This window comes from Xiphophorus maculatus, chromosome 10, assembly GCF_002775205.1.
Source record: "Xiphophorus maculatus strain JP 163 A chromosome 10, X_maculatus-5.0-male, whole genome shotgun sequence".
Lineage (NCBI taxonomy): Eukaryota > Metazoa > Chordata > Actinopteri > Cyprinodontiformes > Poeciliidae > Xiphophorus > Xiphophorus maculatus.
In genome coordinates this window covers 23970297-23991714 of record NC_036452.1, presented here as the reverse complement: position 1 = coordinate 23991714, position 21418 = coordinate 23970297, and the positions used below count along the sequence as shown (strand labels likewise).

Here is a 21418-nt window from a genome sequence, read left to right as displayed (position 1 = left end):
TCCATGAACCAATCAACAAATGCAGTTTGCTGCCAATCAAAACACTTGTGTGCACTATCTGGCTTTGGCTTGCTTGTACCATCCGTGAGGCGACTCCAAAAAATGGGGAAGAACCAGTTAAAGCCACGCCCTTGGAGAAAAGGCGTGGCTAAGTAGTTTAAACTTAAGAGTTTTGTGCTTGAAGTCAATTTTAAAAACTCAAAGAGAAGTCAAATTTCTTTAAGGCAAATTTTAATTTATTTCCAGCATTACGGTTTTATTCTTAAAGTATCAGTCAGTGTATTACAAAAAAATAATTTTTAAATCCTATAGAATGCATGCATATTTTTTTTACCTTCACTGCTGGACTCCAAGATGCCTTGGAAAGTCTTTCCATAGTCGTAGCCACGCAGTCGCAGTTCTTTATAGACGTCATTTGACTTAAGTTTCATATTGGAATCATTCCTTTTGTCGGTTTTCTGATTTATTTGAATATGGAACGATTGAAGGTCTGCATCCTCAAGGATGTTTACTTTACCTGAAATGAAATGACATGTAAACCGCAGAAGTAAAATATCTTGATTGTGTGTATTTGCTGAAAATATGAAATGTAACAAAGAGGCAAAGAGCTCTAACCACTGACAACTAGGTTTCCATTCTCTGAAACCTCAAACTTGTTGGTGGCTGGCATGAGGTGCACCTCCAGCTGAACAGAGCCTGCAATGAACAGAAGTTTGAAGATGATAGGCTTGTCAAAATAGCCGACATTTTTGACACAACTGATACAAACAAAATATCTATTTTTTTAAGTATCCATTTGAATCAAAATATAAACCCAGTTATTTTCTGAATTTGGTCCACAAACACTTAGACCCTCACGTTTTACAGCACCTGTACCTAGAAGTTTGAAAATTCCTTGTAAGTTTGTGATCTCATTGTTTGAAAACATAAAATTAAAAGCATGGTTTACAAAATTGGTGAAGCTTCTTAAAGATCACACATTTTTTGAGGCGACCCAAAAGGTAAATAAAGCTGCTTTCTGCAACAGTAAAACACTTGAAGCTAATGCTATGTACTTAGCAGCATCAATGTGGGAATGAATTGATGCAAGGTCAGCTTGTTAAACTACTTAAACTTAAGAGATTTGTGCTTGAAGTCTATTTTAAAAACTCAAAGTGAAGTCGGCAAAAGTGAAAATAGTCTGGACTCTGTATTCTACCTACCCTGTTGACTGCAAGTCGTCACCAGAGAAAGTAGGATCCTGAATCATCAGAACACACAGAAAGGAAATGTGGCTGTTGCTGGATACACTGGAATGAACCAGATCCTTGTTTCCACTAAAACGCCTGTTGTTCAACATGTTCAACTAAATTACATACTTCCATCAAGGATTAACAGTTGCATTGTTGTTTTGTCTATATAGGAAGGGGACACTTTGAAGTTATGTTTACTTAGCTTAAAAGCTAAATATATTATTATTAAGTAAGCTATGTTTACTTAATAGTAATACTGGGTTATCCACTACTTATTGGTCTTATAAGATAAGATAAGATTTATTTGTCATTGTCATCAACAGATTACAATTATGCTAATTAAGACAATAAAAACGCTCTTATACTGTTACTGACTACAGTCTCCTAATGTTTATTTACTTGTTATATGGTTCCCTACTACTGAAAATGGTGCAGAATTGAAAAGAGGAAATGGTATTTAATTGGAACTTGTAGTACTGTCACAACCCTGAGACACAGTGAAACAGCTTAACTGGGATAACTGGGTCTTTAATCCATGACTGGAATCCATGCTGAGCCCTGCTGGTCTCTCACCAGTCTTTGGCAGGATGGTAGCTCTGTGGATCTTCACATCCTCAAAGCTGATTGGAGTGGATTCCATTACGATTCCACGACTCCTGACCAAAGTGCGCCAGGCCAGCACAAGGTAACCCGTTGCTGGGTAGAGAAAGCGTCCATCGATGCAATGTTCAATGAGATAGTTGTCTGATGACTCAGAGTTTATCTCTGTTTCAATAAGAGAGACAATGGTGAAAAAAAAGTCATAAAAAATCTGAATGAGCACACAAGCAATGAAGTCGAAAACTGCATTTTTACCGATATTATAGACGGCAGCGGATTTAGATCCTCCTGAGCTGTGGGAAAAATGTTCTACTTTGGGGATATCCCAAACCTGGGAATGGTCCCACTGCACTAAGGGAGAGATCATTGGAGTGCCAACTGGGACAGGACAGCTCACCACTGGGTACAGGCTGTTAGCATCCAAGTTGATCCTAAACAAGTGCAATTAAAACAGTTCAGACCAAAACAATCCATGGTGTGAGAGAAAAAATTAGGAGGCAGAGAATAAGCTCAAATCCAGAAGTCATACTAACAGTAAAAAAACACAACATGTTTGAGGCGCTCACTCACCCATTCATGTAGATTTTGCCAATGTTTGAGAAGAAGAACTCCAGGTTGTTAGCATGGCCTCTCTTCATTAAAGGAAGGATGGAACATGTTTGCTTCAGGCTGCGCTTAAGGATGGCCTAAGAGGAAACATTGGTTTAGTTATTATTTATACCTGTACTAATCCAAGATCAATCAATTTAGAGAACAACACATGCCATGTGATAGGTATTTTTCCTTTCGAACCTATATAAAACAAAGAACCACAGACAACGTATTATGAATTTTATAGCCAAGCTTTTGCAAAAGGAGAAAACACAGAGAACTGCTCCTCTGACCAGTTCACCATGTGTTCTGAAACTCTGCAGTAGAGCTTGTCTTTTTATTAACACAAAACAAAAGCAAAGGGGGCTGGTGCTGATAAGATTAGGAGCCCCCGAAACGAACACAATCAAACACAGTTTTACGACTAAGGAATTTCTACCTAGGGGACAGTCAGGAAAAACAACAAAGGTCGTAAAACTTCTGATACAATCAACTAGCAACCCAGTTCCTAGGTGTGATAACTAATCAAAGGTCTGAGAAACACATTGTTAACTGTTTCACATGAAGATAAACAGACAGTAGTGACTTCCAGGTCATTTAAAGAAGAGAACTTTTTAAACAGAAAATCACTTTAAACAGAAAATCACTAAGATCTATAGACTTAAGGTGAACCAGAGTAAGAATGAAATGATAATACCAAAAAATCTCTAACACCATGTATACTGGTGTTTTGAAAGGTGCTCATTATGTGGATCAAAATGAGAGAAACAAAAGATTTTTTGAGGTATTGACGTATTTTTCCTGTTTTGTATTGAGCATATATAGTGGGTTCAGTTATGTGGAAATCCCGGTGTTCTGCTACATTATATCATTTTCTCTTACTGTTTACTTTTTTTAATATAAAAATATCAATACACTGAAATGAATGCTCCATGACTACTCCCAGTTTTTATCTTTTGTGCCACTCTACAGCTGCTGGTTTTTGCAGAGATCAATTAGTAAATGCTCCAGTGCTAAATGTGTGGGAAGGTGTGTTATTTTCCTATTTTCTATGCCTCTGAAACTAAAATCTAAAGTCTTTGATAACAGCGTTTGTAGGCATTATCTTGACCATTGTTGAGGAAGAAAATTTGTCATTCAGGAGAAGCAGGGTCTGGATATCGGTGCAAAGGATATATTTACTTCTTAAGTGCGAGTTTAAAGGGACAGAAACATGTGAAAATCAGATGTGATGCAGTGTTTTAGATAAATTCAGCCAGCTGGGTAAGAGCTGACAGGACAGATATGGGGCTCTGGTCAGTTTATCTATTGCCACTCTGACACACAGGCATTCACACACAGTATGGTTTTCTTGGTGCTTACTGTTCAGATGGGTGTCTGAATAATCTTATTTGATTATGAAGTATGAGTAATAGATTATCTATTTGGGACACAGACCAAGGATGTCATATTATGGATTGTATGAAATACATTAGTGGACAGGAAGATGTATGTTTTTGATGAGGGAATAACATTATAACTCATTTAAAGCTCTACATAGTACCACCCCTTTAAGAAAATTTATGTATTCAACACCTAATTTAAAGATATAATTACTCTTCTTTTAAAAGGTCTCAGAAACCATCTGGATTTGATTAAAACTTATGTAAAATGTAAGGATGCCATAGCAACACTTTTTATAGTAAAGTTCTGCAGAAAGCAGTGACCTTTTTTAAAAAAGACATTATATTATTTATTATTTTACACTTTATCTACCATTAGTTAGGAACCATTAGCAGGCCACAAACATGTTCATGACCCCATCAAGTAAAAAGCATCAGCAGTCTAATCCCCTTTTGAACGACAATCTAATATAGACAAACAGCATGAAGCAATAAGAATTGAATACAGTATTTTACGTCAGATGGAAGTACCTGCAGCAGAGCATGAGGTGCGATCTCCACCACCACAGCGTTGTCAGGCACCAGACTGAGGGCCTCCTGGAACAGGACGGGGCTCAGCAGGTTGTTGACGTGGTACTCAGCTGAGCTGAGCATAGCCAGAGGAGAGTCCCACTCAGACTGAGGAATGCTGGTGCTGATCCACCGAGGGGAGCGCTGCCGTGGCTCCTTGATCACCTTTAACACCACAAACAGAAGCAGATATTGATGTGAAACACACAGACTGAAAACCAGTTAATGAACAAACCTGACATAGGGGAGAGTCGTTAAAGGTACAGTATCTTATGGGGATATAACCAGAAAATATATATGCTAGCATATTAGTGCCATTTTAACTTATCCTACTGTAAAAATTACATTCTCATACATCTACCAATGCAAACCAGCAGAAAAGGATTCATTACGCATTCAAAAATTTCTTATTGAATAAGAAATAATGTAAAAGTCAGGTAAAGATTAGGAAACAATCATCATAAGCTGGAATTAAAAAAGAAACATTTCTTTATGAAATAAACGTATTTCTACACATTTACTGAATGTAAACTTAAGTAACAACTAACAGACACAGAGAGATAGAAAACAAAAGCTAAAACTATGTCTATTGACAAATGTCACTTGGGATTTGGACACAATAATAGACAAATATTCAGCAATTCAACTCAATTCAACTGATTAAACCCCAGGAGCTCTTAGAGGTTTTTCAAAGTTTTCAAAGACTTAGTGTGAAAAGGAGTCCCATTTCTTCTCTAGTTTCCAGTTCTTACTCCGAAACAGAGAAGACCAGAGTTCAGAAAGAAAACCGGGTCCAGTTACATCTCACTGGACACATTCAGTCTCACTGTGGCCAACAACACAGGTCCGATTGTCCTCTGATCTAGGTCACCGGTTGGCCAGAGCCCAACACCCCACCTTCGTCTTTTGAGATGGAGGAATATTGGCACAGGTCCTTTGAGTCGGCCTTGGGGACAACGCCACACACCATTGGACCGTTCTAGAACCACTGGGTTTTGCTGCAGAAATCAGTCAGAAAAGGAGAAAGTCTACAAGGACAGAAGACGTCTCTGGCTGCTTATTGGCATAAACAATAAGCAGCCAGGACCGGCCCAAACTGCCCTGGCAGGAACACCAGAGCAGTCAGCTGATGGAATCAGACCAGATGTGTGTGAAGAAACACTCAGATAACTTTATCAACAAGGAGACCTGATTTTAACACCGGACCAGGAAAACATTCTTACCAAAATCTTTCATCTCTCAAGACAATAACTCTTCAAACATGCATTCAAAGATGAAAGTTAGCATTGTGATTATAATCTGATTTAAGGTTTAAAATTATTCTATTCAGATTCACATCATTAAAGGATGCATCATATTCAGTTAAAACTGTAATTAGTGCTTCAATTGCTCATTCTGATTCAACTGCCTACCTCTGTCCAAAGGAGCAAAGCAACAATCTGTACCTTAAAGTACAACTAACCGAAAATCAACTTGTTTTGCAGGCAAACTGTCTAAATTAGTCTCTATGCTGTTGTGCAAATGGTGACAGTTTCATGTAAATTTGTTTAGTTCTGCAATATTTTGCTTAAAATCATCACAGTGCTGCCAACCATGAGTCGAACGGGTAACTCAGTTGAATTTTCTTATTGGTTACAATGGTAGATCCTCAATGGCGTTGTAAAACACATACGCTACTCGTACTACAGTCAAGTCAGTAGAAGAAGAAAAAAAGATTTTTCTACTGCAGAGAAGAGAACCCTGGAGACTGAACAGCATAACCCGAAGATGGCTAGACAGTAATCTCATCTCTTCTCTCATCTCTGTTATTTTAAGATAACAGAGATAAAGCACCTTATTTTAAGGTGCCTTAAAATAACAGGAAATGTGTTGTGCAGTTGCTCTAAGTCAACTTATATGTTGGATTCTGCTGACTTCCAGCAAGACTGCGTACCTTCTTCAGAGCAGCCAGCAGGTTAGGAGCGATGGAGGCCATGTAGTGGGAGTGGAAAGCCACGCCGGCACTGCGAACCTCCTTTGCAAACACTCCTTCCTCTTTTAGTTGGGACACAAACGCACGGACTGCTTCCTGCAGAAAAACACACACACCATTAGTTAAGAAAAACATCCACAGGCTGCTAGATTAGCATCTTCTTTATGTAGCTATTATACATATTAATGTGGAAGAAACTCAGTGATCAAACAGCAGGAAGTAGCATGTGGCACAGGGTTGGGTTATGATTCTGAACTGAAATCGTTGTCATTGCACTTTTTATTACGTTAAATTCATGAATAAAAATATGAATGAAAATTAACAGGATGTGAACATGGTGCTTCTCCAGTACTTTCATGCCTGTCCTTCTCCATGCAATACTGTTACACTCTTCTTTTTGAAAAGCTCTTTATATATAAAGTTCAACTGATACATGACTCAGTTTTAATCTGTGAGCTGAGAACCAGTTTTTTGTAAACTTGCACAACGCTGGTTTCAGCCTGTCTGAACTTTCTCCCATCAACGCTTGCAAAATGGTCCTGGAGCTGCATGTGCAGCCGGAGGTCAGACCTTCAGACAGTCTGAGCGCAGGAACGTCTCAGAGGTTTGAGCGAGGGTCTGTCTGCTCTGAAGGCTGGTGGAAATGAACCATTCCTCCGCCGGTTCATTAGAAAATCAGCATTAGTGAAAAAAAAAGCCTAACCTGAGGGCCTGAGATGGTAACAGAATCCTCAGCGTTGTGGCAGGCAGGAACAACTCCCTGAGGACACTGAGCGATGCACTCCTCCCAGGTCAGCCCTGGAAAGAACGGGAGCTTTACTCAACTGTTAAATGTTGCTAACCAAGACAGAACGCAAAATCTGACCAGCATGACAACATATACTGAGATCTTGTTTTACTGTCGTATGGAGGACAAAATCTATATTCAATAGTGCCGACTGAAATAACGTTATTTATTAAAACTTCAAACAGAATCCATCATTTTGAAACATCAAAGAGATTCAACCCAAAAATTAAGATCTTGGACAAATTAGGTCACATCACTGCCATGTTCTGAAATATAATCAGAATATGGCAGTGTTAGATATGTTTAATGTTTCCAATGGGGTTCAGGAACTGGGTAGCATCCAGAGGGAGTTAGGTAAGGTTCTGTTATGTAAATCGTCTCTGGGACAAACAGCTCTCCGTCGTCTGAAACTGCCTCCTGCAGAACTAAAACTGAACTCTGACTGGCTGCAGCTGAACTTGAAGCTGACTGGTTTATTAAGAAGGATCCAGCTATCTGATGTTCCCAGTGGTGCTGGAAGTCCTTATTGTTCTGATGAGTTTTGATGAGTGTAATGTTTTTTCTTTAGTTTAGCATTTTAATTTTAAACCAATAATCCTATTTGTTTCATGGAACCAGAAGCCCAGCAGAGGTCAAACATTGAAAATTAAAACAGAATATTAACATCCAAGTGTATGGGATTCGTCAACACTCGTCCCTATAGACACAAATCCCATCCATCCATTCCATCCATCTACTGTCTTCCACTTATCTGGGGTTGGGTGGTGGAGCCACTGTCTCTTTAAAAGCTCCTGCTCTTTCTGAAACAATTCCTACAGGAAGTCATCACAACATAGCTTCTCTATTAAATGTGTGTACATTAAAAGCAAAGTGAAATCAGAGTTCAGTTCCTTGTTTGTATTCACAAACTTGGCAAACAAAGCTGGTTCTGATTCTGTCATGCTCTTTAAAATGAGTAAGAATCTTTTTGTAGTTAGTTTCAACCTCAGTAAGCTTTAAAATGAATCCAGATTGTTTCTACCAGATTTAAATCTCAGTAATTTGTGCTTCTGCCGTCATTGTATTGGCTGTTGTGGAATCTCAGTGGAAACATAGACAATAGAAAGAGCTTATAGCTAGGTTCCTTACCAACTGCAGCCATGCCTCCTGGAGGTAAGTCGGCCACTTTGATGCAGTGACCTCTCCAGTAGGCGGCCAGAATGGCCTCGCTGTGGCTGAAGGAACCATCAGCGTATCCGCAGGCCAGTTCTCCCACAGAGTGACCTATGATGCCATCAGGCTGAAGACCCATCTTCCTGAGCACATCGATGAGGGCTATCTGTAAACACCATGCACAAACACAACACATTTAAGAGCTGCTGCTCGCAGTTCGCACACTGAAGGAAGAGAAAGGCTGCGTACCTGTATGGCAGCGAGACCAACGAAGGCGTTGACAGTGTCCTCAAAAGTGGCATCATCAGCTTCACTGAGGAGCCGAGACACAACCAGGCCAGTGTCCTTCAGGGCAACGTCAGAACGCAGAATGGACTCTCTGAAGTCCGCCAGCTGCATGAGACTGCGGCCCATACCTGCCCACTGGGTTCCCATACCTGTCAACAGATGCTAGTCTGAATCCAGCAACTACAATAAGCAAAAACACCTTGTGTGTGTCTGGGGAGTTCAAATAAACTACAAGTCTTTTCCCCTTTCTCCTTGTGCTGAATCACACCGAGCTTTCTGCACCATCATGGACTAATCAGTTAGTTATGAGCAGTGTTGTATTGATAGAGGCAAAACCTCTATATTTTCTTGGGGGTCAAGGTTGGGACCATTGTTTACTCGGGCAACAACTGATTGGCACCACAGTCACTTCAGAGCACAACATCTGTATTCTCCAAATAATTTGCTAAAGACAGAAAATATCTTTTGAAGCGAATAAATATACAGCAATCTTCATAAACATTGAGTTCCTTTATATAAAGGCTAAAAACCCACCTGGTTTGAGCCATATTAACTGGAACATTAACCAATAGATTTAATGCGTATTGATGATTTTATTATTAGAACTCGACAAAATGTAATGTCTGTAGCTGGTTTCACAACTGGTGGCTATATGATATATTATGATGTTTCATAATGTTAAGCATTTTGATCTGCATTGTGCTGAAAACTGCTGTATACATAAACTTGATTAATTGATATGCTGTGTAAATATATATCACTGCTGCCACCAACTGTTTTGGAGGGGAACTGATTCAGGCTTTTGTGATGCAAACAAGTCGCATTACAAATCATTTCCCAACATTTTACTCTAATGTTTTACTGTAAAGTTTGTGGTATCCTGTACAATTCAAGAGGAAAACACATTTAAAAAAATACAGACCCAGTGTTTTGATTTTGTTTCAGGATTCAGTCTTTGGAAGCAGTCTGTCATCATCTCTTATTTTGACTTGGTAATATTTTAAAGGCTCACTCTGCCTTTAAAAGTTCTTTGGGAGAGTTTTGAGTTTTCTTTAGAAGAAAAGACTTTTGTTTTTCAGAACTGCTTCTTAGTCTAGATATGGAGATTACAGAAAATTGTAGTCTCTTGTAGGACACAACCTGATGGAAAATCTCCAGTGTTGCTCTCAGCACCCTGGCACTCCCCCACCCCCCTCCCCTTCAACATTCCTTGAGAACTAACCAATCACAACTGGTTTCAGTCTTGTCTTTTCAGTAAGTTTGGAGAAATATTCAGTTTTTATAATGGCACTAACTCCATTTGTTCGACTGTTTGTGACTGCCTTCACTGTGGAGGATGTATCACTTTGGCTTCAGCGAAAGGATGCAAATGGACACATATCAGGAGGATTCTACAAGAACACCTGACCTATATTTCAGGTTAATCAAGCATAAACCCAAGAATAACTACTCTTAAAAATGAATCAAAAGCTTCTTCAACATCCTTATTGGAAAAAGTGTTAACTTTTTCTGTTTCTGGTGTGAATGTTCTGTAATCTGTGTGCTGCTGCTAGTCTTGCTCAGGATCCTCTTTAATATCAATGAGATTATCCTGGTGAAATAAAGATAAATAAAATAATAATAAAAGTAGAGGTGTAAAGGTCTCACCTGTGTACATCACAAAAACCTGGAATTTTACCAGGGGTGTGTATCCTTTCAGAGCCATTGTATCTTCAACATTCCTTGAGAACTAACCAATCACAGCTGGCTTCCTTCCAGATTCCACATCATTACATAATTCAGTAGATGTTTCTACTGGAGCAGCACCTTTCTACAACATGTGCATGCACAGTCATTTTACAAAGGCTTACTAAACAGGTTTGTGCACACACCCACACACACAACACAAACAGACACATTGTTGTATGCTGGAAAGTTTGTGTTGAGTTTGTTTATCAATGGTTGCTGACTGCTTTGCAGTAATAATAAAGTTGGACCAGTCTCCAACTTAACTTATTAAGTTTTCGGTTGAATTGCTGGACCTCAAAGTGTACATTAAGGCAAAGGTTTGATTTTTTCCCCTTTGTTTTCACTAGATGTACACATCCTTTGCATTTCTGTAGTTTTTTTTACAGATGAAGTTCTGAACTGTGCGCAAGCAGGAACGTTTTATGCACAGGAAGGTTGCTGATTATGATGAGGTACATTAGTTCTTCAATGCCTCGAACACAGCGACACTGGCTTTAGCTAGTGCAGGAATGTTGGGATTACATGTTGACACTTGTCTGATTGTATAACTAAATGAACGTGGATGATGACTCACCAGAACAGATGTACCACAGTGGTCTGGCTGAAGTTTGCGACAACTGAACCTCCTTTATGTCGTTCTGAGACCCGAGAACAACGTAGCCCCTGTAGGGCATGCTGGCAACCGGGATGTCTGACACTCTGCTTAGCAAAGATAAGAAGTTTTCATCGCTGCTGTGTTCCTTCCCCTTCTGGATGACCGCGTTCACTGCAGCCTCGGTACGGCCGCACACCGGAAGAATTCTGGGAACCGTCCGTGGCATGGGTGAGTTTGTTGGTTTGCTAGCTGGGCGAAGAATGACGTGAACATTGGAGCCCCCGAATCCGAAAGAGTTGATCCCTACAATGCCCCCCCGAACGGGAATGGGCCGGTCAATGACTTGGACCCGACCGTCAGCAAGGGCAGGAATGTCAGGATTAGGGTGAGTAAAGTGCAGGTTGGGAGCCCAAACGCCTCGCTCCAGAGACAGAACCACCTGAGGAAAAGATGAAAACATCTGTGACTGGAGAGGAGACGACAACACTTTAGAGTTTCTATCCCAAGCTTCTTATTTATCCATCAGCACACAAACAGGAAGTCAAACAAAAAAAATTGAGAAACCTCTGCTTGGTTTCTCTGACACTGATCAGAGGCTTCCCATATCAGTCTCAAGCCTGATGGTAAGAGGCTTTCTGATTTGCTCACCTTTGCCAGGGCAGCCAGACCTGAAGCAGGTTCTGGATGGCCCATGTTGGATTTGGTGGAGCCAATCAGCAGGGGCTCTCGCTTTGCCTGACAGAAAACACTGACGATCCCATTCACCTCCTGTGGGTCTCCGACCTGCAAGCAGACAGCAGAGATGCAGCAGAGACAAGATAATCCTTGTGACATATTCTAGACAGATGAGAAAAGAACAGTGTGTGGTGATGCAACATCTAAACAGATGAAGAAGATGAATGGTGTGTTTATGACACCACAAGCTGTGTGTTAACCTTTGTTCCAGTGCCGTGGGCTTCGATGTACTCCACTTGTTCAGGGGACACATTGGCCTCGTTATAGAGAGAACGAACCAAAGTCTGCTGCATGTCACCCGAAGGAAACGTTACACCTGAGGCAACAAGAGGCCTATTAGAAAACCAAAAAGGAAACCTGGCAAATAAAGTGAATACAACATAAATTAACACTCTAAGGAACTTTTAATTCCTTTAAGCTAATTAACAGTCAAATACAGCACACAAACTGGCACAGAACATAAAAATAGTGGTTTGTGCCATAGTGTGTGTATGGTTGTTTGTCCTGTGTGTCTCTATGCTGTCCTGCAATAGACTGGTGGCTCTAAGATTTGAGAAACCTCTGTGCTTTGAGTGACTAGATGAATTTAGTCCACTTACTAAAAGCATTTAAATCATGAAGCTCTAATAATTTGCCTTTATTCTTACATCAATGCATTTTATCCAGTATATAATATTTCAGAGAGGCCAAATCTTCTAAAGTTACAGACTTTTGGTGGGTCTACTGACCTTGTTCTTTGTATCCATCCGTATTGTTGCCAGCATTGATTACAGTTGCGTAGACTCTGTTTGTTGCAGATCGCTTGGTCAGCAGCACCGCTACTGCTGCTTCAGAACGGCAGTATCCATTTCCTAATTTATAAAAAAATAATGAAAAGACAATGAGTACAGTCATATGCTATTCACTTGAATTTGTAAGAATGACTCAACTTAGCTATGACTAACATTTTAAAAATATTTTTTGGGCCAAATTCGTCTACCTGATGCATCGAAAGACTTGCAGGTCCCCTCAGGACTCAGCATCCCCAGTTTCATGAACTGGACCGAAGTATTTGGCTTAAGCAGCAAGTTGACTCCTCCCACCAGGGCAGCATCGATGTGGCCCTGCCGAATCGCATGAAAGGCGTTTTCCAGAGCCAGCAGGCTGGAGGAGCAGGCTGTATCTATGGTAACGCTGGGACCTGGAGGCAATGACATAAAAGTCAATCAACAAAAGGGGGGATGCAAAAACTAAATAGAATAGGATTGAATATACGTAGCTTTCCACCATCAGTGTGTGAATGAATGAATGGCTGAATGCAGTGTGAAGCACTGTTGGGTTCTCCAGACCTGATAAAGCAATATGCAAGTACAGGCCATTTGCCATTTACCATAGAAATAAATATCCTTTATTGTCCCTCAGAGGGGAAATTCAGGTGTAGCCACAGCAAAGTAACAGGACATCAACTCTTGTATATTCATTTATTCATAAAAGAATAAGAATATATTAAAAACTAAATGAAGAAATTAAGAATAATATACTACAGAGACCCTAAAGGGACATTGAAGAAAAAAGATGCTATCTCATGCGCACAAGTTGGTCTGTGGTGGCACCACATGCGAACCAGAAAGTTTATCTTTTCGTTTTTTCTTTCAATTTTCCTTTAGGGTCTCCATAAAATACTTACAGTAAGGGGAAAATTACAACACAAAATACTGTGCTGTTATCAAACATAGCATAGTCTGATCCAAAGGAATGTGGAACTGAATAGGATAATTTCTAAAACAGTACCAGGAAGAAGAAAGGTTGTGTAAAAACGGTATTATTTTCATGTCATCTGTCTCTTTTGAAATGTACATGAGTAAAACACACACATAGAAGTGAAAGGCAAGCCACTGCATCAAGCCTCTGGTTGTGTTAGTCGGCATATATAAGTGTTTTAATGTTATTCTGTTGTGTTAAAACAAGAAAAGATCCAGCAAACATTTATCTAAAATAAAGCAGTACTTCATGGTGTTCTGAACTCCTGTGGACTGGAAGAGTAGCTGATGAAGACTTAGAAGTCTACAATAATCAGAACTGTTGTTGGACTGTGTAGTAAGGTATTCAGATTTTATCATGGCTGAGGAACACATAAACTATATCAGATGCTTCTTTAGGATATTGCAGTTTGGCCACACAAGATTTTCACAGGCAACTTTCTGTCATTGCAATTATTATTAAATTACTTTTTTTCCTGGAAAACAGTAATTTTTCCAGATATCCATGAATATCCATCCAGCTGAGGCCAGTTTGTCCGATAAAAAGTACTTTTTGTAGATATACTTTAAGCAGCCAGGTGTTAGATGTACTTAGCACTAACCACCTATTCCTAATCGGTCCGATGGAATATTCCAATCTTGAATGTTGTGTTTTCATGAACTCAAAACTGAATTTCAGAAAATTATAATTAACAGAAACAAAAACTTGAAAACATCAGATAGAGTTTAATTGATCTACTGTATATAATGTGTTCCACTCAGAGATGGAGTAATTGAAATAAACAAAGTAAGTCTTCAGTAATATTCTCATTTATTGAATGCGACTGTATGCATAGTGTTGGCCACTAACTGTGCACACATACCTTTGAAGTCGAAGAAGTAAGAGAGTCTGTTGGCCAACATGGCGCGCTGGCAGCCTGTCATGCTGTAGCCCAGCAGCTCCTCTGGGTCTCTGCTGAAAGCCTCACCGGCTTCAGAGCCGCTCACTCCAACATAGACCCCCGTCCTGCTGCCGCGCATGCTGCTCGGATTCAGACCTGTTGGCAACAGTTTTTGAACAATGGCAACTCAGGTAGGCTTTACAATTTGGATGCTGTTAGTAGTTCACGGTGTTTACCCACCTCCATCCATGATAGCCTCGTAGGTGACCTCCAACATGAGACGGAGCTGGGGGTCCATGGTGTTGGCCTGTTTGGGGTGAACTCCGAAGAAAGCTGCATCAAATTGACTAATGTCCTTCAGTTTGCCGTTCCTTCTGGGTAGACCATACAAACCTTCGGAAAAGCAGAAAGACAACAGTTCAGTTGAGTCCGTACTGTATTTGATGACAATGCTGAAACAATTTTAAATCCAAATAAGCTATTTACTAGCACATATTTTAAATGTGGCAAGCATAAAAAATAGATGTCAATGAAATACTAATGCAAATATTTAGACAATGTGCACTGTGTTCTTTATCCTCCTATTCTCCAAAATTAATTACACAAGACTAATATGGCTTCTTCCCATTAATGTACCCCTGGACAAGGCACCTGACACCAAACACCAGCGATATGTGTGTGAACGTGAGTGCAGCTGAGTGAATCTGGCTTTAGTTTAAAGTGCTTTGATGGTTCAATATGACACGACTTATTTATTTAAATTCAAATCCAAAACGCTTTATTAATCCCAGAAGGAAGTTAAATGTTGCTGTACCTCATATTAAGTCATTATATGATCTACAGTGTCTAAAGTGACATCACTGTAGTCAAGCAAAGCTGCAAGTCATGCAGAGTCCAAATGATTTTTAATCTACTGGATGGATGTGAAGATGTGGTTACCTGCAGAGGAAAATGGTCCAGCAAAGCACAGACTTTCATAATAAAGGTCGGATTTAGATCACATAAATGAACCTGGTGGAGAAGCTGATCCTTCAGCAATTTTAAAATACTTAGAATGAATCAATGAAATGGTCAGAAAATACAACTGAAGAAGCACTGCAGCATGAAATGTACCTGCAGCCGATTTCCTTTCACATCTTTTCATCTGTGTATGTTTAGGTTTAACACATAATTGAATTGAATTGAATTGAATTACTAATAAAAACCAATATGTATGAGTAAATGAGAATGTGAGAAAAACAAGTAAAATATTTTTGACTGACCATGGTGCCGTACAGATATAATTTACTACACCATAATTCAAACCCAGTGATTCCACATTGCATGTCTGACCTGGGGTCCACCGCCGGTCGTCCTCTGTCACCATGTCCACACCATTGATGAGGTTTTCCCAAAACTCCTCTAGGTTGTCAGACTCTGGCAAGCGGCCTGATATTCCTGCTATGACAATCTCATCCATCCTGGATTACTGTAAACACAGAAAAGAACAGTAGAATAAAGTGACAGTAAACTCATTCAAAAAAACCTTTTCATTCTGGACAGGATGTTTGCTTCTGGATGTTAATCTGGGAGCTTATTCCATGTGCTCTGCCTCCCCTTCTACTTTTAGAACCTCTAGAAACCATTAATCCAATAATCTGAGAGGGAAGGGAAGAGTTGGTTCTGTTGAGTCAACATGGCTACTCATCAGTTATCTCCATGCAGTAGAATCACTTGCTAGTAGCATACGTATAATCGAAAGTATTCCCTCAACAAGACAAGCCTGGAGAATAAGACGTTTAAAGCAGTATGTCTGTTAATAAAAAAACAGTTCTAAAATTAAAAATAAATTAGGATAATAACAGAGCATCAGTCAGAATGAATAATTATCAAGCAAATCAGACAGTAATAATGGTTATAGAGTACAACAGCTACAGGGACTAAGTATCTGTTGTACTCTCTTAGTCGTTCTATTCTCTTAGAACGGCTTGAACATGTAGGAATCAAGATAAATCAGCACTAGACTAGTTTAAATCCTCTCTCCCACAGATTCCAGTTTGTTCATGTGAACGATAAATCATCTGCATATACTCCAGGGTTCTCTGTGAAGTACCACAGGGCTTTGTGCTCAGACTAGTTCTTTTTGCTATATGAGCCTTTTTGCTTTTGCCACCAGTAGGGCCTGACAGAGTAAACCTGACAAGATTTATGGGCAGATTGTACTTTTTAAGGTTAATGGACCTAAAGTATTGATGAACAGCCATGTGGTCCCATGATTTGTTTTGTTTCTCCTGCTTCCATTTATTCTAGTTGCCTTTTTACATACTACCTAGAGTCAGTGTGTTATCCATCAGCATGAACAGACAGTAGCTGGAATTTCCTCCCTGGTCTGAAGATTTTGAACAGCACACATCAGTACAGTGTTGTAAAAAATGTGCTTGCATCAAACAAAGCTAAAATTCTGATAAGCGTATCTTGAAGAAATACAAAAAGCTGTAATTGATGAAATCATGAATGCTGCTCTCTTTTAGAAAATCCTGCAGGAGAATGTCCAACCATGAGTACAGAACCTAAAGCCCAATCCCACTGTGGTTCTGCAGGGGCAAGAAAATGTCCCACAACGCTGTAGCAAGGCATCCAAAAAATATAACAAGGAGCACAAAAAACAAACTTTTGGAGTGGCCTCATCAAAGTCTGGACTTAAATCCAATTCAGATACTGTGGTATGACTTTAGACACGCTGTTCATTCTGTAAAACCCTCCAATGTGACTGCATGAAAACATTTCTGTAAAGGAGAGCAGACCAAGATTCCTCAGAGATGACGCTAAAGACTCTGTAGTTAACAGAAACTGTTGATGTCAGTTGTTGCTGCTAAGGGTGGCACAACTGGTTATTAGGTTTATGGGGCAATCACTGTTACCCAGAGGGACAGGTTGGTTTGGACAGCTTGTTTCTCTTAATAAATGAACCCCTTGTTTGCTGTTTGTATCTGATAAAGTTCTTTGTCTGATTTTAAACTTTTTTGATGATCAGAAACATTTGATTGGGACTATACGGCAAAAAAACAGAAGAAATCTATAACACTAGTAGTGTCAGAGCAGAATGCAGTGGTTGGACGATCTGCTGAGAAACATTCACAAATCCATTTTAGCCATTACACCTTAACACTTTAATGAATAGAAAGAGAGATGGGCTCTTAGACAATTTGTTAACAGATCCTGTGCCATATCGAACAAACCCATACCACACACCACCAGCACTCACACTTAAAGGAAACAGCAGCTATCCTCTGTACATAAAGCTCAGTTCCTGAACACAGTCTAAACCGAGGCGGTGCTGCTTAGCTCCAGAGCATGCCACAACACGAGAAGACGAGTCAGCAGCTTGATGAAAACAACAACACAATATCCATGCTGAACTCTGTGACTGCTCCCCAGGCAATGACAGGTTCTTCAGAAAAAAATTAAATACGATGAAGCTCAATAATTTAGTCACTAATTAAGGAAGTAACACCCTCCACCTGAAGTGAAATATACCAAGCCTTTCTTTCTTTTCGTTTTGATAATTATGGCTTACAGAAAATAAAAAACCCAAAACTCAGAATCTCAGACAATTATATAATGTTGAAATTACTGAACTTTTTCATAATATTTAATTTTTTTAAAGCTACCTGTATATCATCCTCCTCTATATCCAATAAAGAGAAACTGCTGAATAATAACAGGAAACCAGCTTACTCAAATTCCTGATCAGCGTCCCCACAATCTCTGCAGTCATCTCACAGTGAAGCTACTGATCAGGAATATCACGTCTGTCATGCGCTAAATGCTGCTCAACACTGTGAGTGAATTATGATTCATTTACTAGTCAGTTACTAGTACAGCATCCAATAAAATGTTTTGTTTGGTCATCTATAAAATGTCACTGAACTGAATGCAGCATCAGTTCAATTCACACAAATATCACCAATTCCCCAACAACAATCATTTCAAGAATCGTACAAAGCAAACAGGTTCGATGTTAAAACGCATTCACTTCAGTCCACTTTATTCCAAGACAATCCAGTAAAACGTATGGATGTTGACGTTCAAAAGCAAAACTTTGATGCGATTCGGAGTCCTGGGAAAGTCCAAGGAAGAGAACTCTAAGATTGCTTCTAAGTTTAAGACGCTGACGCCTCCTCTGATGGTTGACAATGAGCAGTGATGTTGTGGCTGAAATATGAATACAACTCATGTGTCTACATCTACAGTCACTAAGATTTTTAATGATGTATTGTGTGAGCAGACTTACTTATCATCTTAATTGTATTTTTTATTTAATGGAAAAACTGCAAATGTGAAATGATTTTTTTTTTTCGAAATTAGAAGACTATTAAAAGATTTTTTATGACGTATGATATTAGTAAATATCAGTTATTGGCCATAACAACAGCATTAAAATTGGCTATAATATCGGCCCAAGTTTTCATATCGGTGCATCCCTTATAACTGAAATCAACAGAAACAGCTCTCAGCATTTCCTAGCCCCACTTTGTTTCTCACGGAGCAGCCAAATAAGTGATGGCTCTGTCCCCAACGTCCCCCTGGAAGAGCCCCCCAAGCCCCTGTCTGACCCCACCGTCCCCACACAACCACCCACACACACACCCCACACACACACACAGAGTGCCAAGTCCTCACATCACGGACTGTTTTCTTCACACACACATACAACCTGTAAATTTTATCTGCCATTATTTATCTATAATCCATTCCCTAACATTCTTGTATATTCTGTATAATCTGTGCATATAGCTCCCATATTTATATTTATACACAATATCTATATCTCTTGCTATAACCCCTTATAGTCCATACATACATAGTCTTGTACATCTGTAAATAAATATTTATATTTCGTAGAGCACTTCTGGATAGATGCAAACTACATCTCGTTGCTTGTACTTGTGACAGTGCAATGACAATAAAGTTGAATTCTATTCTATTCTAAACAGCATTCTGTTCATTATGACTGATATAACAAAAATATTTAGAGCAAAAAAATATAAAGCTGTTTAATAGAAAAAGACTTTCTTGAATCAGTTGTGTTTAAAGTATGTAGTGTAATTAGGACCTATTCCTTTATTGTGAATTAGCACTATATGAATAAACTGAACCAACAGACCTGTCATATCATCTATATTCCAAACTCCTCATGAGATAAATTATCACCACTTGCAGAGCAAAAGCAATAAAAAACATTAACTTATTTTTAATTTATAAAAAGGTCCAACAATCATAGACAAATATTACTTTGACCCAATAATTAAAGTGCTAGGCTTAGTGCCTAGAAAGCCAGTGTGCCATCCATATTAAGAGGATACAGGGAATCTTTAACAGTGCAGTCACTTCTTCCAGGAACCTGATCAGCCAGACCTGATACTGAAGCAGCAGATCGGTTGGTCACAAGCGACTGGAATGTTTAGAAGGAGGTATTTAGAACTGGAAAGTCACTGCAGTGATGCCCAACACATTCTCGCTTGTGGTTAGAAGAGCACAGTTATAAGAAAAATAAGCATCAACCATTAGTCAAGCTTTTCAAATTCTAAGCTAAATTTTATGTTTATCAATTATACTTACATTCCAAGTTTTTTTGGTTTTTTTGTTGTTGTTTTTTAAAGTGACGCAGCAACATGAGAGAATTAGAGCTTAAGCCCTGTGGAAAAACAGAGAGCTCACCTGTCTCAGACTCTTCTTCGTGTCCCGGTGCTGAATTCGTTCGGAAGGCAGTTCAGCTAGGTCTCGTCGGTAACCGGCTAATCTCCTCAATGTTCAGCCTCCGTGCTTCTTTCCCTTTTTTTTCTCTGATGAATATAAATGTGCTGTATTATGCCTGGCCACGCCACATGGGCTGACAGCCGCTTGACGGTACAGTCCAATGAGAGGAGAGGCAGAGCTTCTAGGTCCAGCCAGTGATGGAGTAATTCGTTGGCCTCCGACGTAACAGGAAAAAAGATGTTAGCAGGGGGGTTACTCCAGTTCAGACTCCTCTTACTCGTCCCGAGTCGCTTTGCTCCTACTGCCCGAAAAATTTACTACTCAGTAAGCAACGTTTTGGCTGAACAAACCGACTTTCTACTTTTTGAATAATTGTTCAAATAATTATTCTAGATTTGGTCAAGTGACTCAGGAAAAACTGATGTTAAACCATCAAAGACTTCACATAAAAAGCACCGGTTTAATGCCAAGCATTTTATTATCTTTTATTTCTCATTTACGATCTTAAAATTAAATGATGCACAAGTACAAACGACTCCACGAGACCGGTGTTTTCACACGTTGACGTCAACAATGAACTATTATACATGACGTCTGACTTGACCAATCACGCAGCGGAGGTGTGAGGGTTTATCCAATCACCACAGAGAGGTGTGTGACTTTCAGAGATAAGGTGATTATAAGGCAGGGCCAAATGTTGACGTCACCTGCAGCTCTCGCGTGATCTCTTTGGGTTACTGGAGTTCATCATTTGGGTCAGGCTTGAGAAAGGACTCGCTTAACCCGGCTACTGTGGCAATACAGAGATAACAAAGGCAAACTCTATCTTGCTAAATAGATAGTAAAACAAACAGATAGCAGCACAGGTCATGTTATTTCAGGAACAGGTTGCATGCTGTGTTTAAAATCAGCTTAAGTTCATGGAAATTAAATTAAAATTATACCAACATAGTCTTGTTCTGATTTTCTTTTTATTACTCTGAGAAAATATTATTGCTTTTTGAAAGTGGTTCATAAGGAAGAGACTGCTGACTCCTAGCTAGCCTGTAAGCCACAGTGTAGTTTCAGTATATGGACTCATCAGAATGCAGTAGGGCTTTTCTTCTCATAAAAGATTTTAAAGCAGGTAAAAACCGCAGTGCCAGTTACCCTCTCTTCAGGACAGCCACTGGTTTACTCGACAGCATGTACAATATTTTCCTGAAGGATTTAGCTTTATTGATATTAAAACAAGTTGTCATTCCCACAGCTAATGTCTAACTTAGCTGTGTTAAAGGGGAAGAGGGTAGTTTATGTTAAGTCAACTTTATTTTTAACTTTTGTATTGTGTTACAATGTTATTCCCTCGTCAAAAAAATATCTGGAATGTTGCTTAAATTCTGTCATACATGTTTGTGAAGTCCACAAATCTTCCGTGGCAACCATTC

The 21418-nt window shown here is 39.4% G+C and overlaps 1 protein-coding gene across 1 annotated transcript in view; it reads right to left on the bottom strand.

Annotated features, from left to right (window-relative positions):
• The window catches only part of fasn (fatty acid synthase), a 39166-nt gene extending 18667 nt beyond the window's left edge, over positions 1–20499 (bottom strand). The window contains exons 1-19 of the mRNA XM_023341007.1: positions 19953–20499; positions 15585–15720; positions 14493–14645; positions 14235–14408; positions 12612–12812; positions 12361–12483; positions 11833–11948; positions 11546–11680; positions 10877–11336; positions 8536–8723; positions 8263–8452; positions 7051–7145; positions 6309–6443; positions 4337–4540; positions 2403–2518; positions 2088–2263; positions 1806–1997; positions 616–696; positions 335–517 (exon numbers count right to left, since the gene is read on the bottom strand). Of these exons, the coding sequence (XP_023196775.1) occupies positions 335–517; positions 616–696; positions 1806–1997; positions 2088–2263; positions 2403–2518; positions 4337–4540; positions 6309–6443; positions 7051–7145; positions 8263–8452; positions 8536–8723; positions 10877–11336; positions 11546–11680; positions 11833–11948; positions 12361–12483; positions 12612–12812; positions 14235–14408; positions 14493–14645; positions 15585–15711 (3049 nt within the window). The 5' untranslated portion in view covers positions 15712–15720; positions 19953–20499. The remainder of the gene's footprint in view (positions 1–334; positions 518–615; positions 697–1805; positions 1998–2087; positions 2264–2402; positions 2519–4336; positions 4541–6308; positions 6444–7050; positions 7146–8262; positions 8453–8535; positions 8724–10876; positions 11337–11545; positions 11681–11832; positions 11949–12360; positions 12484–12611; positions 12813–14234; positions 14409–14492; positions 14646–15584; positions 15721–19952) is intronic.
• Positions 20500–21418: the final 919 nt, after the last annotated feature.